Source organism: Helianthus annuus, chromosome 13 (genome assembly GCF_002127325.2).
Source record: "Helianthus annuus cultivar XRQ/B chromosome 13, HanXRQr2.0-SUNRISE, whole genome shotgun sequence".
NCBI lineage: Eukaryota > Viridiplantae > Streptophyta > Magnoliopsida > Asterales > Asteraceae > Helianthus > Helianthus annuus.
Window position 1 is genome coordinate 141,865,923 of NC_035445.2, and position 18,946 is coordinate 141,884,868.

Genomic DNA, 18,946 nt, shown 5'->3' on the forward strand with positions numbered 1-18,946 from the left:
ACCGATCACCAACTTCAATATAATAAAAATGTAGTTACAACTTCGGATGATAATGAGCTGAGTACAAGGATCACTGAGTGTCTAAGTGTTCGAGAGTTGTGTCGTATGTTGTGTGTGTTCTTCCGAATGAGGAAGATGGGTATTTATACATGTGTAGGTAACTTATTTTAGGTAGATAGACCACTAATCAGCTCATTACCCCTTTAGAAATAAAGATAATCTAGCCTAAATTGCTGCCCATTAATCAAGCTAAGTTTCCATATCCGGTACAACGTCTATCTCCAATTTAGCTCTTGCCATATTTGTGAAAACGCGTCCCTGGATCATGATGTGTAGGGCATATCCTGCTAGGTGTTCCTGCAAAACAATTTTGTAATAAGTGGAAGTGACCGTTAGTGTAAGGATCACCATATCGTCCCATGATCCTGATCCTGAAGTCTGGCTGAGGATCACTATCTGCCAAAGAAACAAGGATCACTTGTCAGGATCACGTATAAGGATCATTTATAGTAAAATCCAGCCCCAACAGCTAGCAAATGTGGTAGTGGTTCAAAAGAAGAATTGGAAGTGGAGAGTCTGTGTAGACTACACAGACCTAAACAAAGCTTGTCCAAAAGACCCATTCCCTCTGCCTCATATAGACTCGATGGTGGATGCCACTGCCGGTCATGAAATGTTGACCTTCATGGATGCATCCTCAGGATTCCAGCAGATTCAAATGGAACCTTCGGATCAGGAGGATACTGCTTTCATGACACCAACAGGTATTTACTGTTATACTGCTATGCCTTTCGGTTTGAAAAATGCAGGTGCAACGTACCAGAGATTGGTGAACATGATGTTTAAAGACAAACTGGGGGACACCATGGAGGTGTACATTGACGATATGGTGGTCAAATCCAAGAAAGCTGAGGATCATCTCCGGGATATTAAAGGAGCATTCGATATCCTGGACCAGTATAATATGAAACTTAATCCTGCAAAGTGCCATTTTGGAGTGGGGGCAGGAAAGTTTTTAGGATACATGGTGACAAAAATAGGGATAGAGGCAAGCCCGGAGCAGATCAAAGCTATCTTGGATATAAAGTCACCCTCGAATATGAAGGATGTTCAACGGTTAACAGGACGAGTGGCAGCCTTGAATAGATTTATTTCAAGATCCTCGGAAAAACGTAAAGAATTCTATGATATCCTGAAAAAGAACAAAAAATTTGACTGGGGTGAAAAGCATGAAGCAGCCCTACAGGATTTGAAGCAGTATCTCTCAACCGCGCCTCTATTGATGAAGCCTGAGGATGGCGAACCATTATCCCTGTATCTTGCAGTATCAGGGAACGCAGTAAGTGCAGTACTCGTAAAGGATCACGAAGGTCAGCAGTATCCTGTTTATTATGTTAGCAAAAGTTTGTTAAATGTTGAAACTAGATATTCTTACCTAGAAAAGTTAATACTGGCTCTGGTAATGGCATCAACAAAGCTTAGACATTATTTTGAAACACATAGGATTCATGTTAAAACTAATTATCCTATTGAGAATGTACTTAGGAAACCGGAGATGTCGGGTAGAATGGCTAAGTGGTCAGTAAAATTAAGTGCCTATGATTTAATATATGAACCTAGAAATGCAATAAAGTCTCAGGCTCTAGCAGACTTTGTGGCTGATTTCAGTAGTGATATTCAGAATGAAGTAGACCTAGAAGTGCAATAACTAGGAGAAAACTTAGAATCCTGGACATTATATACTGATGGTGCATCTAATGTAAGGGGTGTAGGTTTAGGTATACTACTAAAATCGCCACAGGGGGACATAATACCCCAGGCTGTTAGATGTGAATTCCCTGCTACCAACAATGAGGCAGAATATGAAGCTTTAATTGCAGGATTAGAACTGGCTAAGAATATGAATATCAAGAATTTGCAAGTATATGTTGATTCCTTGTTAATTACTAATCATTTTAATGGATCCTATGCAGTCAAGGGTGAGAAACTAATTGAATACCTCGGTATTCTTAAAAAATTAGCAGGATATTTCGATATTTTTACACTTGAACAGGTACCAAGAGAGGATAACGCCGAAGCAGACGCATTGGCAAACTTGGGATCATCAATCAGGATACCAGAAGGGACCCCAATACCGATATTACATATCCTGTATCCTGCAACGAATCCTCAGGATAAAGAAGTAGCAGGTATTCAGGATCCTGGAGCGGTGTATCCTGAAGAGGATCCTAAATCCTGGACGGCCCTAATCATGAGATATCTCAAGGAAGGACATATCCCCGGAGATGAAAATCCTAAGGCGTTTAGGATGAAGGTATCACGATTCACTATTATAAATAATATTTTATACAAGAAATCTCTTGCAGGACCATACTTGAGATGCTTGGAGGATCCTGAAGCCAAAGAAGTACTTCAGGATATACATGAAGGGGATTGTGGTAACCATACTGGGGGCAGGTCATTATTCTCAAAAGTGTTGAGGACTGGATATTATTGGCCAACAATGAGAAAAGATGCCGCAGAGTATGCTCGAAGATGTGATGCGTGTCAGAGACATAATAACATATTGCATCAGCCGCTGAACCATTATATCCTATTGTTTCCCCTTGTCCATTTATGAAGTGGGGCATGGATATAGTAGGGAAATTACCAAAGGCCCCGGGAGGGAAGGTCTTTATGCTAGCAATGACGGATTATTTCTCCAAGTGGGTTGAAGCTGAAGCATTTGTCCAAGTTAGAGACCAAGAAGTAGTATCCTTCATAAAAAGGAATATCCTGACCAGGTTTGGGGTACCAGCTGAAATCATCTGTGATAATGGGTCCCAGTTTATAAGCAAGAGGACCACTGACTTCTGCAAGAGTTGGGGGGATCAAAATGATAACATCTACTCCAGTACACCCTCAAGCGAATGGACAAGCAGAATCCTCAAACAAGATAATTGTAAACAATTTGAAGAAAAGACTTGGGGCTAAGAAGGGAATATGGGCAGAAGAATTACCATTTGTCATGTGGGCTGACAGGACAACTGTGAAGAATGCTACTGGGCAAACCCCATTTTCCTTAGTATTTGGAGCAGAGGCAGTAATTCCAACAGAGATGGCGATACCTACAGCAAGATCCAACCTCCGGGATCCTGAGAAGAATCCTGAAGCCCTATGTCAAGAATTAGATACTATTGATGAGGCAAGGGATGCGGCAAAGATGAGAATGGCAACATTCCAACAAAGAATATCCAGAGCATATAATAAGAATATCAGGACCAGAAGATTTAAGGTTGGAGATTGGGTGTTAAGAAAGGCTTTTCAGAATACTACGAATCCTGCTGATGGAAAGTTGGCCCCAAAATGGGAAGGACCCTATGAGATTGAATCAGAATCCGGAAAAGGAGCATACCAGCTCAAGAATATGGAGGGGGATATACTACCAAGATCCTGGAATGCTGTACATCTCAAAGCCTATTTCAAGTGAGTTTAGAATTTAATTCTTAACTCAAGATGGTATGAATTCTGTCTCTTTTGAATATACTTTATTATTTGAACCCAATACTAACTTAAGCATCGGAGGGGTGTTAGCCAAGCTAACACCCACCTTAGTTTTGGAATGTTTTGCAGTATTTGCTTCGGGATATAGTTCCAGGATGCACACTCAGGATGTTTCGGAAGATTAGAGGATTGGCCCCCTCTCTCACGTATAAGGGATCCTGATCCCTTCATAGGTTTAAAGGTATTCACCTTTCATCCGAATTGGGTTTAAACACCCCGCCTGGAGCGCAAGTTGTTCGGGAATAGTTCAAGGTGACGGGACCAGTTCATGTAAAAGTGGCTGACAATTTCGTTACTATTGGCTATATCCGGAATTTTAAAGGTATATGAGGATTGATCACCCTCTCTCACGAAAGGGTATTTTCATACTCTCTAAGGTTTAAAGGTTTTCACCTTTCTAAGTCTTGGAGTTTATACACTCCCGCCTGTAGCGCATGAAAATTTGGGATTATCCCCAGGATACTAAGGATTTATCTCCAGAATGTGCTCGGGATTTATCTCAGTAACACAAAAACTGTCTACGCAGTTGAATATGAATCTAAGCAGCTTTTTCTAAGTGTTGGAAGATTTCATGCACAGGGGACATTTCTCCTAAGGCGATTATGTAAGACACAAAGAGTCAAGTCAGAACCAGGTGTACAAAGACCGGGGACACCTTGGTACAAGGAATTGCAAAAGAGGATTGAAGTTTGAAACTAGGGTTACACTCTACTCCTGGTATGATCTTTCCTTTGAGGATCTTACACAACTTGATTGAACTTTTGGAACCATGTGTAAAGTTTAAATTATCCTGACTAGGATATATCTTCAGGATATATTCTCAGAATATATTCTCAGGATATAATACAGGATATTTGTTTGGAATATTTGGGGTACGGTACTCAAGTTTAAAAAATCAGAATAGAATTCGTTTATAAATGCTGAGTAAACCATCTTATTCCTTTGAACACTTTAAAATATTCGAGGTTTTACAAAGAATAAATTATTTTGAAACTCGATCCAAGATATGACGGTTTTGAGAAGATCTGTTTGCCAAAGTTTTTTTTTACAAAATATTGCTAAAAATGTGGATTAAAGTATTTGAATGATTATACTAGTTGATATTAAAACAATATATAATGAGAAACTAAAGTATTGACAAAAGCAAGTGAGTCAAAGATAGGTCATATTATTAACATGTCAAAAGTTGTGCTTTTGGTTTTGCCTTAAACTAAGGCCCATCCACCAAAAGCACAATAAGTTCTTAACTAGATTTACTTAACAGATTGAAGGTTTTGTCTCAAACCGAGACCCATCCGCCTTCAACTGTTATATTGTTCAAAATAAACGATGCTAATTGATGACCAAGGGCTTCATCCTGAAACTCAGGACCCATCCACCTTTGGTCATCATATTGTTAAAAGTGCAGGAAATGTAAATTGTTCAAAAGCAGGAAAAGTAAATTGTTCAGACGATCACAACCATCAAATTTAAAAAGTGGGCTCCGGCCTCAGCATAAACATCCATCATCGCCCACTTCGCTGCTTTCAAGGGGTAGCACCCTCTTCAACCATCGCTTCATCAGCACCTGCACCAACATCACCATCGGGATTCTTCTCAGCATCACCACCAGCATCGGCCGCCGCATCCGTCGTCTTGGGAGGATCCTCACCAGCATGCTTTGCAGGACGTTCCACAGGGGTGCCTTTGAGATCCGCTAGTTTCGTTTCCCAGGCCTTGACATTCCAGGAAGGGCATTCAAAGCCCAAGGCCTCGGCTTCATAGGCCATCCTTAGCCTGGCTTGAAGAAGGGAAACAACAAAGGATCCTTTAAGGCCATCCCGGTAAGAACTCATATCCTGCTGGTATTGAAGATGGGCAGCATCCAGCTTGGCTTGGGCATCCTCGTTGGCCTTGTGTATAGCAGCTTGGTGCTCCTGGGTCATTGCCTTGAATTTATCTTCATAATGCTTAGACTTAGCGGCGGCGATCATCCCTTGGTCGGCGATGGCTTCTTCAGCTTTCTTGAGCTTGATCTCCAACATCTTGTTTAGCCCACACGCATCCTCATAGAGGAACATGAGACGTTCCAGGCCCTACAACCAAAAGTACAGGTATCAACATATATGTAAAATACCCAAGGATACCAGATGAGGATTTTTACCTGATTGAGAAATGAAGTCATAAACCCACTGGCTTCATTGAATCCATAGTTCTCGTATGGGAAAGTCTCAGAGGTAGTCGGAGAATATGTTTCTTTCCTCTTCCGGGCGCTGAGAGCACGGGTCCTGGTGGCTGGAGGAGGCTTGGGAGCGGTAACGGCTTTCGAGCTGCTGGGTCTGGAAGACGTGGGAGCCTTAGGGCTTGGTTCTTTCTTCACCGGGATGGGAGCAGAGTAGCTGTCTAGTTCATCGAGATCGAAGACCTCTGGAGCTTTGACTGGGGCTGCATAAGAGGGAAAAACATCTAACTCTTGAATATTCATAAGTTATTATATTTGTTTCATATGTATTAATGTGCTTACCAGACATGTCGGAGCTGGATCTTTGGCTTGAACTTGCAAATGACAGAGAAAAAGTTCTCTCGCTTTCTGGGAGTTGATAAATGCTTTTGATTCTCGAATCTGATTCAGCGCTTGGGGATGCTAGATCTTTGAAATTTGCTGCACGAGAAATAAAGATGTCAGTTCAGGATATAACTTTAGGATACGGTTGGGGATATTCCTAAAACCCTAAATCCTACCAGAAGTTAACCACTTCACTGGAAGATCAAAACCTCTAGTGATGGAATCCCTTTTTACAAAAAAAGAAATTTCGTTGCCATTTTTCCTCATTCTTTGTGGCTTTAAGAACGAGAGGGTTTTTGGAGGTTAAGAAAAGGAGAAAACGACTGTTGCCATGAGAACGAAGGCGGTAGGCCATCGGGAGGTCTTCAATACAAAGGTTGGGGATAAATCGAGATCTGATTTGATCCAAAGTCACCAGCACGCGCCAGACCATGGGCATGGTTTGGGCATAACTGAGACCGGTAAGTTCGAAGAAACGAGATATAAAAGCCGGAAAGGGGTATCGGAGTCCGATAGAGAAAGGGTAGGCCAAGAAGCAGACCCATTCGTTAGAAGAAAAGTCCGATCGGACTTCTCTGTCGAAAGGGCGGATGATCGTACCAACAGGGAAAGCACCGGAAGCTTGCAAGGCAGCAATGTCAGCATTGTCGAAGGAGCAGACCTCTTTCTCGGGTTCTTTAAGAAGGTTTTGGGCTTTAAAAGTTGGGATTGAATCGCCTGTGTGGGATCTAGTTCCGCTAGCCATGAGGGATTTCCGTGGAGAGAAAAAGAAACAGAGAAGAAGGAAAGAAAGGAATTTACCTGAAGATTCTGGTGGAGATGATGGTTTATCAAACGAAAAAAGAGAAGATATAGGGGCTAAATGGATAGCCATCGAGTAAAAAACGCGTGGGAAGTTGCACTCTGTCACTTCAAATGTCCAATCGTATTAATTGCATCGATTCATGAGATAAGCTTTAAAATATATCCGTTGGATTGGTATACCAACCGATATATTTTGGGGACAACTGTTATGGGTCATTTTCTGAGTATACATATCCTGACTAATATCTCGCTTTTAATTGTTTGTTTATTTATGACCAGGATGATGGACGGGGATATTGCTAACATCCTGGGCGATATCCTGAGGTTGAGTAAATTAAACACGTGCAGGTTAATGGCTGCAAACTACTAACGGTCATCGGGACTTCTTCTCCTTAAGACTCGGGCGAATTTGTTATGAGGAAGCCGTTGAAGCCGAAAGACTTGGTCCTCAACGTTCGAGTGGGAATATTCGCTGGATCCCGGGAGTTTAGGATAGTTTGTTACATTATCTTTACTATAAATAGATGGGGGCGGATCAGTTTAAGGCACATAATCTTTCACGAACACTCTCGTACACTATCACTCTCTAGCTTACTGCAATCACCACACTTGTATCCAAATCATATTGTAACACTTAGTCGATCCGCACCACATCCTGCACTGTATCCTGAAGTTTGAAGTAATAAGAAGAACAAGGCAGCTGCGATTGTCAGCTCCCGAGGTTTTATGCCGGAGATCTAGATTGATCAAGGGCTTTCCTCGTACATCTCGTGTCGTCCCTTTACTTTTTGCTCATTGTTTGATCATAGATACAACTCGATATCCTGAGCCGTATCCTGAAACTGTTTTTTGCAAAGAACTTGATTAACACATTGTTGAACACATTCTCTTAGCACACTACCTCACTTAACTAATTTGATCACTTAATTGCTTCGATAATTTTTGACCAAAACAATGATGACAAAGCAGAAAGCTATAAATTTCTACATCGAAGAGGGTGCTAAGTGGAAGCAAGAGTTGGAGACAGAGAAGATTGAGAATGAGAGAATTAGACATTTACTACAAAGTTATTCTAGTTCGGATTATCTCATTGATCGTATTTACCCAACTGTTGCAGGTATGGAAGCTTTTCAAGATGAGAAGCCAAAGAAGAAAAATTGTGGTAAGAAACCGACTGTTAGCTATAACAAGTGTCCGCCTCTGATTTGGGAAGGGTATTCTCCTAGAAAACCAAATGAGGAGCAACTTGAAAAAGTAGTCAATATAAAGCTAAAAACCGACACAACTGATGAACTACCAGAAAACATTGATGTCACGTTCACTTCGTCTGACACTGATCATGAGTCTGAGTTAATCAAAAAGGTGGTCGATCAGGTGTTGGATACTGATGAGGAGTCCGAGTCAAAGTCTGAGTCTGGAGGGTCAAATTCGTCAGTCAACAGTCCAAAGTCGTCAGTTAAACGGTCTTATAGTAAAGAATTTTTGTTATCAAAAGCAATTTTGGATGATGAAACATTTGAAGTTGCATACACTTTAAATGATTCGGATAAATTATACTATGACAAAGAATTTCCAATAAGAAGTGTTCATTTTGACATGATCAAAAAGGTTTTCAAAATGAGAGAAATCAATATTTCTGAAATAAAAGATTTAAATCTTACTGGAAAACCTAAGAAATACACTTCAAGAGTTCAACAACGTCTAAACAAGAAAAAGGGTTACAATTCTGGTTCTGGTTTTCAAAAGAAACCTAACCAAAATAGTAGCTACAAAAAGAAAGGTTTAGGATTTGTTCCACCAGAAAATCATAAAAATATGAAAAATTCTAAAATAAAAACAGAATTTGTGTCAGGTGGAAGTGCTGAAGATGAACAGAAGAAACCATTCTTGAGACAGTCAAATCAAGAGTTTCTTGCTGAAAAGAAGAAGAATGGAACTGAAGTGTCATATCCAAGAGAAACTCGAACCTGTTACAGATGCAATGAAGTTGGTCACATTGCATGGAACTGTTAGAAAAACGCCAAAACAAAACAGGGAGTTTCTCAGAAATTGAAAGAAAAGGTTGTTGATGTTGAACCACCAACCGACAGACTTAAAATTTTTGAAAATTCAACGTATGAGGTTGGTGAGTGTTCGAAAAAGAATTTACAAAAAGAAAGAGAAAGACAACCAAGTGCGGGTTGTTAAAAAGGTAGATGAGAAAGTCGGCGATGAATCTGGTTCCACAAAGCCAGAGGAGCCACAAGGTGAGGTAAAAATTTCAGTGAATAATGATGAATTTCCATCACTGAAATTTGAAGAGGTTAAAGAGAAAGTTGGTAAGGTTGATATCTCGAATCAGTTTTATAATGAGAAAACTAAGTTTGATGTCGAGAAAACATTCAATGGGAATGTAAAGAAAATTTTTGGGAAAATGTTGAACGGAAAAGCTAAGGGGGTTAAAGACTTTTATGCAACTAAAAAGGCAACATACAACCCCACTGCGCAAGAATTGAAAGCCATCAAGTGTGAAAAGACTTGGATGGAAGTTTGTTTCCCTTAAAGTCTTAGGACTATGCCGGAGATCCCAAGTTTATATCGTGGATCAGGAATCGGCATCATTCCAGTGTTTGAAAAGTTTGTTTGAAAAGTTTTTGAAAGTTGTTAAAATTTTACAGGTGAAAGGACTACACCGGAGCTTCTAGGTTGGTAAGTGTGAAGCAGGAATCGGCATCTTTGTGATCAATCCTGATTGATAAAATGATTAAGTAGATGACTCATTCCTACAAGTGGTATTTGTTTGCATTTTTACAAGTGATATTGTTTTGGATATACTTACATGTGGTACAGAGGTTGCTTAACTGAAAATGGTAAATCAGGGACATTAAGTTGTACTTGATTTACTACATATGGTTAAAATAGACAAGATGATGAACCATATCCCCGTACTTATCAAGTGGTAAACTTACAAGTGGTAAAAACAAACTCATTTTCCGGAAAAATCATTTTGATTAAAACAAACGTAAGTGTTTTGAGATCTAAATGAGAAAATGGTTTGTGAAAGGGGGAGTTCTGATTGTTTATGCTTAGTGGATGGAGAATTGATGCAATTCGATGTCAATTGTCAAGTTTTTGTATAGTTTGTTTTATATTTCATGTTTCTAGTGGGTCAATAGCTTAGAAAGTTTTCAAATTTCCTTAGAAATGTGTTTGCATTTTAGGGGGAGTAGAAAATTTTCAGAAAAATCCAAAAACATTAGAAAATTTGAAAAAGCCAAAAACATGGGAAAATCAAAAATGAGTTTTGTTGAGAAAAGAGGAAATGATAGTACATCAGTAGACTGTCACAACATGTAAAGAAATGAAAAGATAAAATGTGATAAACAATCTCACTGCGGATGTGTCAGTAGGTTTTTACACATTTAGTAAATTGTGACGAGATATAAACCTAAAATTTCAAACTTGCTTGTTCTGTGGGTTAACAACATCTTGAATATATAGGTAACCCCTGAAATCTTGTTTGAAAGGTCCCTTATTCTGAGATACTAGGTCTTTATGCTCAGTGATATCTGGGGTATTATCCCGGGACTTCTGCTGTATGGAAATACTGACCTAGTCCCCGGATAATGCTTTCCGCAAAAGCTTGAAACATAGATTCGCCCTCAGCATGCTGATGAAACGATAAAATTGATAGTCGCTGCTGTTGTAATCAAAAAGATCCTCTAAAGGGGACACACCGAAAAGTCGAAGCCGTCATCTCTCTGCGTATACGGAAGTATCGACCTGAGCTCTCACGGCCCTCGCATCTGATCCCTGACAGATATCATCTGTGGTATACTCACCTGTAAGACTGAATATTGCGATCTGGATACGGGAGTATATTCAAGTAGTAGGACACACGGATAAGTTCAAGTAATTAAAACATTAATATCGTATCTCGGATCCATTGAACTTTGTGTGAAAATTTAAGTGGACAAATATACTGACAATCTAGGTGAATTGTTTAGAACTTAAAATGTAATCTAGCTTAACGGTGTTGGTGACATGTCTCATAAACTGATATGATCCTCTTACACAAACTCACAAAAATATTGTTTGTAAATATTTCATTTCTGCATTTTCTTGATTCTTCAAGTGGTGTTAGTTACTTTCTTTGAGAAAATCCAAAAAGATTTTGTGTGTGTTTTAGCATAAACTTTTGAAAAAGTCAAAAAGATTTTCGACAACTGATGTTGGAAAGCTGATTTTCAAAATTCCAAGTGCTAAACATGATGACATTGTTGTGAGGGGGAGTGTGCATTGAACATCAAATGTGTTTTTAAAACAACAAGTGGTTCATCTTAGAGAAAGTGATTTGAGGGAGAGTTGTTGTTGGTACATATGTTTATGAGAGGGAGTCATCTGATTATTTGATGCATATGTTTATACTTAAATTGTTAAAATCTTACTTCTGGGTTAAGAATGTGCAGGTATAACCAGGTTTCGATCTTGGACCTAAAGATAAAGAGCCAGTTTACAATACCTGAGGACTTTGATTGAAGAAAGCCAAGTTTCGATTCTGAAAATTAAAAGCTGAGAACAGAGCTAGTGCCAGGTTTCAGAGCCAGTGGTGAAAACTAAAGCCAGGAAACAATCTTGAACCTGTGAAAGACAGACAATGATCCTGTATCAGATATTGCTGAAGAACAAAGGAATGGTAGCAGAATCGAGAGGGGGAGTCTGAAGATTTTCAAGCAGATATTGTTAAGAAGAGTCTGTTGATGAAGATAGAGAGAGAGAAGCCCAGAGACAGATCAAGACTGAAGAAGTGAAGACATAGCATTGTCGTGACTCGATAGTCGACTCGTCAACATCTTAGGGGGAGTCTGTTGGTGCACTACATCTGTCGACTTCGTCTTGGATCGAGTCTTAGATTGCATTGTATAGATTAGGGCGCGTGTTACGAGAAAATAGGAAGTATATTTATTGTGTTTAGTGACCTGATTTCGCTCATATGGTCTTAAGCATGAGATTTCGCTTATATGTACATATGGGGTTTCGCTCTTATGGTCATGTGTCATAAAAGCGAAATCTCAGCAAGTATATATAGGAGTTCCATAAGCGAAATCATCATCAAGTCCTTGTATTCCATACCGAAGTGCTGCCGGTGTGAAGATTGAGCTGTAATCGTTTATCAAATCTATATAATCAGTATATTAAGTGGAGAATCAGCTGTTTCTACCTCCGTTTCTTGTTATTCCACACCTGAAACTGAGTAGAACACCTCTGAATGACGTGTTCGGGTCAGATCACGATCCTACAGTACCCCAAGCCCGTATAGGGAAAATAAGTTAAAAGTATTTACCTGAGCAAGTAAAATCACAGAAGCAAGTACAAATATCTTTTACTAGATCTCATATTCTAGAACGAAGGTTTATAATAACCTATTAGAATCCTAATGGGTCTTTAATTTAGCCTAAGCTTAGACCGGTTAGCTTTAAAGAAAGAATACGGTACAATCGCATGGAAGGCGAAGACCGGTTTAGAGTGTGGTTTTGACCCGACAAGCTTGCATGCTTGTTAAATATGGGTAACATAATCACAATCTGGATTTTGAGACAATAAGGATATGGTTTGACCCGTTTCGGCTAAAATGTGTAAACTAGTTACATAAGCCGATCCGAACGCGAAAGTGCGTAACAGGTAACCATATGGATCATATACAAGTTCCCTGAGTTAATATGCACTAAATATGTTGTGATATCAGTAAGATATCTTTTATTATGCCCAAAATGGTTTTAAGCTCAAACTATGTCTCATAAGGGCATTTTGGTCATTTTAAAGGATATAAAAGAGATAAATTAGTAACCTGAGTTACAGATCTGAATAAATCAGTAAATATACTTATTTTAATGGGTTATAACAGTATGGTATCATATATATGTGAATTTTATTAATTATAACCATCCTATGCACCGAAGGGGCATTTTGGTAATTTCACATAAGCCTAAAAGGTCAAAACTGGAAACCTGAGTTTAAAACTTTTGTTTACTGTTATAATATAAGAATTTACTGAATTTATCAGTAGGTATCAACCCTTATATATATAAACTAGTTTTGATACATACCATGTCGTAAAAATGCCTAAAAAGGCGATTTGGAGCCATTTCCGGGTTTTGTATAGAAAGCTGATATTTTTAATATTCCAGAAGGCTCAAAATAATTTATTTAACATAATAAATCAGTAGAAAAAGGTTTGAGGTCAAAAGGATTTATAAAACTCATTTTATAGCCCAAAAGGGCAAAACCGACAATAACCGAATTAAGCTTAAAACTCTAAGTTATGCTCAGCCTAAAAATAAATAAAAATCTCCAAAAATCCCAAAATATTATTTTATATTAGTAGGTGAAAAGTTTGGTATTAAAATTTGGGTTTAGATAGGCTATATGCTAATTACGCCAATTAATTACTAAGAATGCTTCTAATTACGCTAATGAGCATAACTCTTAATCTAGACCTCAAACTGATGTAAAATTTTAAGTACAAGTTTATAAATCAGTAATTAAGGTGTCTACTCTTTTATATTTTCAAAAATCACATTTTAAGGTGAAGAGGGCATAATAGTCAACATTTAAGCAATTAACGGAAACATGCATATGAATTAGATGTCTAATGAACCAAGTTGTATAATCACAGAGGGTTATACTAACATGTAATTAGGTCCAAAAGAAGCTCTAAGGCAATCCTAAACTTAGCTTAAACGGGTCAGAACTGAAAGTCAAAGCATAAGTCAAACTATGCGACTTTCGGTTCCAAACCGAGCCTAAACTGAAAATTTTCGAGTTGAACATGTTTTGACATGTTCTTATATTAATTACCAAGTTATTTTAATGACAAAATAGGTTGCATGAATCCTATATTGGTAATTATGTATTAATTTGGAATTAAGCATTCTGTTGACTATTTAAGGTAAGCATTGACCCGACAATTGACACAGTTAGAGTGGGAATCTGAGAATACCCTTTTAAGGGTTTATTACCACATAATTACCTACTTATAGGTATTTTTAATTCGAGATTTGACTGAATAATTATAGCTTAATCTCGAAGTCAAACCTTAATTACGATGGTTTGACTTTTAGCTAATTAACTAAGCTAAACTTAATTAAGAATGATTAGGAACACTTACAATGGTCTTAAATATGATTAGGGACTTAAGGGAAGATAGTTGCTGATCAGAAGAGCTCTAGAGAATGCTTGAAGTTGAGTTTGAATAAGCAAGTCCCAAAGTTCACAACTTCTTCTACTTATATAGTGAACTAAATGTCACAAGATCTTGCCAAGGAAGTCTATGATTGTTACAAGATCATCCCAGGTGTCTCTATGATGCTGTATACTGCCTATCAAGCCCCTGAATTCGAATACCACCTAAATAAGGCGGTGGAACTGGCTGAACAGGCAGCTGTCCATTTTCTGCTGCCAGCGACAGGCTTACGGACCGTAAGCCAAACTCCTTGCGGTCCGTATCCATCTCTTACGGGCCGTAAGCTTAGGTGGTCGCAGTCCGTAACCGACCATGGTCTGATGCGCCCAGACATGATTCTTGCGGACAGTATGCTTAACTGGTTGCGATCCGTAACCAATCCTTGCGGACCGTAAGCTTACAGCCACACGGTCCGTAACCGATGACCAGAATTCAAAAATTTTACAAACTTCCAAATTTTGACCATGCAAAGTTGTAGTGTCCGAATTCTCATGATTTCTCTGCAGTAAGGGACCACATGGGCAGGCCTTTGCATGCCTTGCATGAACTTTTACATTTTGGATCTTTATGGAAAACTTTGGAATGACGGAATTCTCAAGAATGCATGCTTAGCTCAAGTTCAATTCCTTTAATCAAGTATTGCAAATTTTCTAATCATTGTAGTAATATTTTAAGAATCCAATTTCCATAAAAATGGAATTTTATTTATTTAGAAACAACCGGCTAATATATCAGATGTTTATTATAATGATTTAAGGTCTTGGGATTTATCACTTGGGTCGTTCAGAGGTATTTTAATAACATGTCACCCTTGGGTCGTTCAGAGGTATTTTAATAACATGACGCCCTTTTCAATCCTACCATACATCCTTATTTGATCCGGGTTCCTGACATGTTTGTCTCACATGACACGTGTCTTTATTTTATTGGGTATGATTTTACGAGGTGTTACATGATCAAGACCTAAGTCATCTCCAAGCTTCCCAGAGAACCATTCCCAAGAGCTTTTAGTTTCAGCCTCCACTATTGAGTATGCAACAGAATATATCCTGTTATTTGAATCAACTCCAACAGCTGACAATACTTACCCAGGGAATGGGCCCTTCATGAAACACCCATCTAATCCTAAAATCTGCCTCCCATTAAGCTTGAACCCTTCTTTGAGAGTACCCAAACATATGTAAATTCGCTTGAGCTGTCTTGTTGGACTAGAAGGGTTGCACTCACTTTCCACATCTATTTTAACTGTTGTGCTAGGATTGGATCTAATGAGCTCTTCACAATACTCCATTAAAATAGAATATTGAGCTTTGAAATCACCTTCTATTCTGTGTAAAGCCATAACCTTTGCCCTGAATGTCTTCTGCAAACTTAATTAAATCTGGTTTTTCTTCTCCAAGTGGTCTTGAAGTGCCAATGGTGGAATTCCTGGGTTGGAACCTAATATGCTCTCCACTTCTCTTACTACAGCCGAGACAGTGTATAACCTAACCTTTCTTGTTTTTAAACAAGTATGATTATCGAGAAAAGTTTTTACACACCATGGTAGACGATCATGAGATCTGGAAACATGAAGAACCCACTCACATGTGGGCATTGGAAACCTAATCTTTTTTGGTTGGTTGGAATTAGGGTTGGAATTATTTAATGCATCAACCCGCCCTATTGAAGATTCCCCTACTTTTTGGGTGGGCCCACTAAAATCTGAAAAATTCCCAAATTGCCCTTGTGGTTGCATTCCTTCTAAATCAGGATTGACACCATGACAAACCACCCTAAATCTTCTATTATCATTCCTTCTAATAACCAATTGCCTTCTGGTATCCAATGCATGTTTTTAACCTGTTTTTAACCAGCAACTTCATTTCTTCTATATTACTAAACAACTACCCAACATAGAATGACCCTCTTCCACCCCTGACCCCCTTTCTCCTCTTTCTTATCTTCTTCAGACCCTTCTTTAATGGAGGGTCATTTTCATCAGCACTTTCAAAATCTTCAAGGTCTATCACATTGGGTTCCTCTTCATTTTGTTCTTCATCATTCTGATTTTCTTCATTATTCTAATTTTCTACATCATTATCTTTTAGTTCAACAACTGCTCTAAATGCCTACATATCCACTTCAAGTTCTTGAATCTCATTGTATTTATCAATATTGTAATCTAACTCATCACCATCATCATTATTGTTTTTCCTATGATTGTTACCTTCATGCATTCTTTGGTCATCATCCTCATCCGTATGAGGTGCCTCATGTTCCATCCTGTAATTCGGATTATCAGAATCCTCTTCATCATCAGTAAACTGCAAAGACTCTTCCTCAGTATCATCAATTGTATTATCATTAAACTGCTCATCTTGTTGTGCATTTTCATTAACCTGATCATCTTGTTGTTCACTATCTTTTGCATTTTCATTAACCTGCTCATCTTGTTGTTCACTATCTTTAAACTGCTCATCATTTACATCATTCTCACCTAAGTCAATGCCACCTTCTAAGTCATTTACAACATTCACACCTAAGTCAATACCACCTTCTAAGTCATTCCCCTCATTTACACCATTCACACATGATTCTATATTATTGCCATTTTGGGTATCAACTAATGGGCCACTTTCATCCATCCACTGTCACACCTCGATATTTCCACATATTTTCGGTGGGCCCGGTGGGGAGTATCGTGATGTAGTTGATATCATCATAGATAATTAACACAATGATAGCACAACGGAAGGCTTGGTAGATTAATTACTATTACAATCCACAGTGTCCGAAAGTTCAAAACAAAAGAATATACAGACTGATTGTAATAGAGATCCACAGGCGGACCATAAAATCAAATACATAAAACTGAGTTTAACAAACTTCAGGCATCTAAGGATTTGCAAGATTCCTCTTAATTGACACAAAGTAGCTCCAGCCTAGTTTCGAGAGGTACCTGTCACTTAGTCTTTGGAAAATACGTCAGTTTTCACTGGTAAATACAATTAACAGACTCATTTGAAAAGAATTTATGAAAAATGGTTTAGGCGCACATGGCACAAAATCATTTATAACTTGGGACAATCTTTATTAAACTCTTGTATACAGATTTACATGTTGTCAAACAATTGGGGCCGGTTTGGAAGCCGGTCATGATTAACCGACTCACCACTTATAAAACCCACAAAGGAGTTATCCCCAACATGTGGGTTATTTAATATTTAGCATTTGCATCTGTCAGGTGTATGCCTACACCTCGTGCATAGGTCGTGGCCATTAATAATTTAAATGAGCCGAGGATATCCAGGACACGGTCGTTAACCCCCAATGTTTATGTTATCAAACAATACAGATTAAAACGGGTTATGCAGATTTATTAAATCACAATCCGATTAAATGATCTCATACCCGACCAAGCGGTAATAATTTATCGTATCCCAAGCCCGTATAGGGAAAATAAGTTAAAAGTATTTACCTGAGCTAGTTGTGTAAGGATGCTACTCAGCCGTATAATTCCTAAGACCTTATGCAAACATGTTCTACCGAAGCTACTTAATCTGTATGGAAGGTTTATTAACCTATTAGGATACTAACGGGTCTTATTTAAGTCAAAGACTTAGATCAGTTAGTTTTAAAGATACTTTACGGTTCGAAACGCTAGATTAAGTGGAGACCGGAATGGAATGTGATTTAGACCCGACAAGTTTGAATACTTGTATAATATGGGTAAACTAAACACATTCTGGATTTTGAAGTTTAGATGATAAGGTTAAACCCGTTTCAGTTAATTCATGTAAACTAGTTACATAAACTCAACTGAACGCATATAAGCATAACGGGTAACCGAAAGCACCATATACAAGTCCCATATATTATTATGTCTAAAATATGTTAAGACATCAGTAAGATGTTAACATATATGCCCAAAAACAATTTAAAATCGAATTAAGCCACGTAAGGGCATTTTGGTCATTTTAAGATTTATAAAAGAGGTTTAAAAGTAAACTGATGTTCTGGTCAAAAACATTATGTAAAAATATTTATTTTATGATGTTATAACAGTAGGATATCATACATATGTGTGGTTTACCATTTATGGCCAAACTATGCTCCGAAAGGGCATTTTGGTCATTTCACATATGCTTTTAAGGTCATAATTGGAATTCTGAGTTCATGACTTATACCTACTATAAAAATATTAAAAATCTTTTATAATTTCAGTAGGTAATAAGTCTTGGGTGCTAGATATGGTTTTAAACCATACTATGCACTTAATTAGCGTAAAAGTCGATAATTGATGTTATTTGCAAAGTTTATGTGATTCTGAGATTTTGACAAGCCTTGGATGGTCAAAATATTTTATTTTTCATATTAGATTAGTAGGAAAAGGTTTTGAACGTTAATCATATGTAAATTACATTTTATTATACAAGAACTCAATGTTAAGGTCAGTATCTAATCTGACCCATTATTCCAAAAACTCCTAAAAATGATATCATAACAGTAGGTTAAGAGTTTTGTGTCAAAAATTATGTTTAAGCATGATTTATGCATTAAAGGGTAATTTAGTCTTTGTAAAAGCTAAATTTACGATAAATTGCATAACATTAATTTGTGACCAGAATGTAGTGTCAAAATATTTTAGACATGTTTATAAATCAGTACCTAAGTTATTTGCATGCTCATTTATTTGAAAATCTTAATTTTTGATCATAAGGGCATATTAGTCAAGATTAAGCATAATAACAGAAACAATGCATATAATTCAGATTACTAAGTGACCATGTAATATAACCTCAGAGGGTTATACTACAACATTATATGGTCACAATGGAAGCTTAAAACAT

General features: G+C 37.9%; 1 protein-coding gene across 1 annotated transcript; it reads right to left on the reverse strand.

Annotated features, from left to right (window-relative positions):
* Positions 1 to 16,225: 16,225 nt before the first annotated feature.
* Positions 16,226 to 16,741, reverse strand: LOC110901855 (acidic leucine-rich nuclear phosphoprotein 32 family member B-like). Its single transcript, XM_022148626.1, has one exon. It carries the CDS (start codon positions 16,739 to 16,741, stop codon positions 16,226 to 16,228), a length of 516 nt encoding a protein of 171 aa, XP_022004318.1.
* Positions 16,742 to 18,946: the final 2,205 nt, after the last annotated feature.

What these genes read in the sequence shown, in the direction of transcription:
- LOC110901855 (XM_022148626.1), bottom strand. Translation starts at nt 16,741, where the DNA reads ATGGATGAAAGTGGCCCATTAGTTGATACCCAAAATGGCAATAATATA.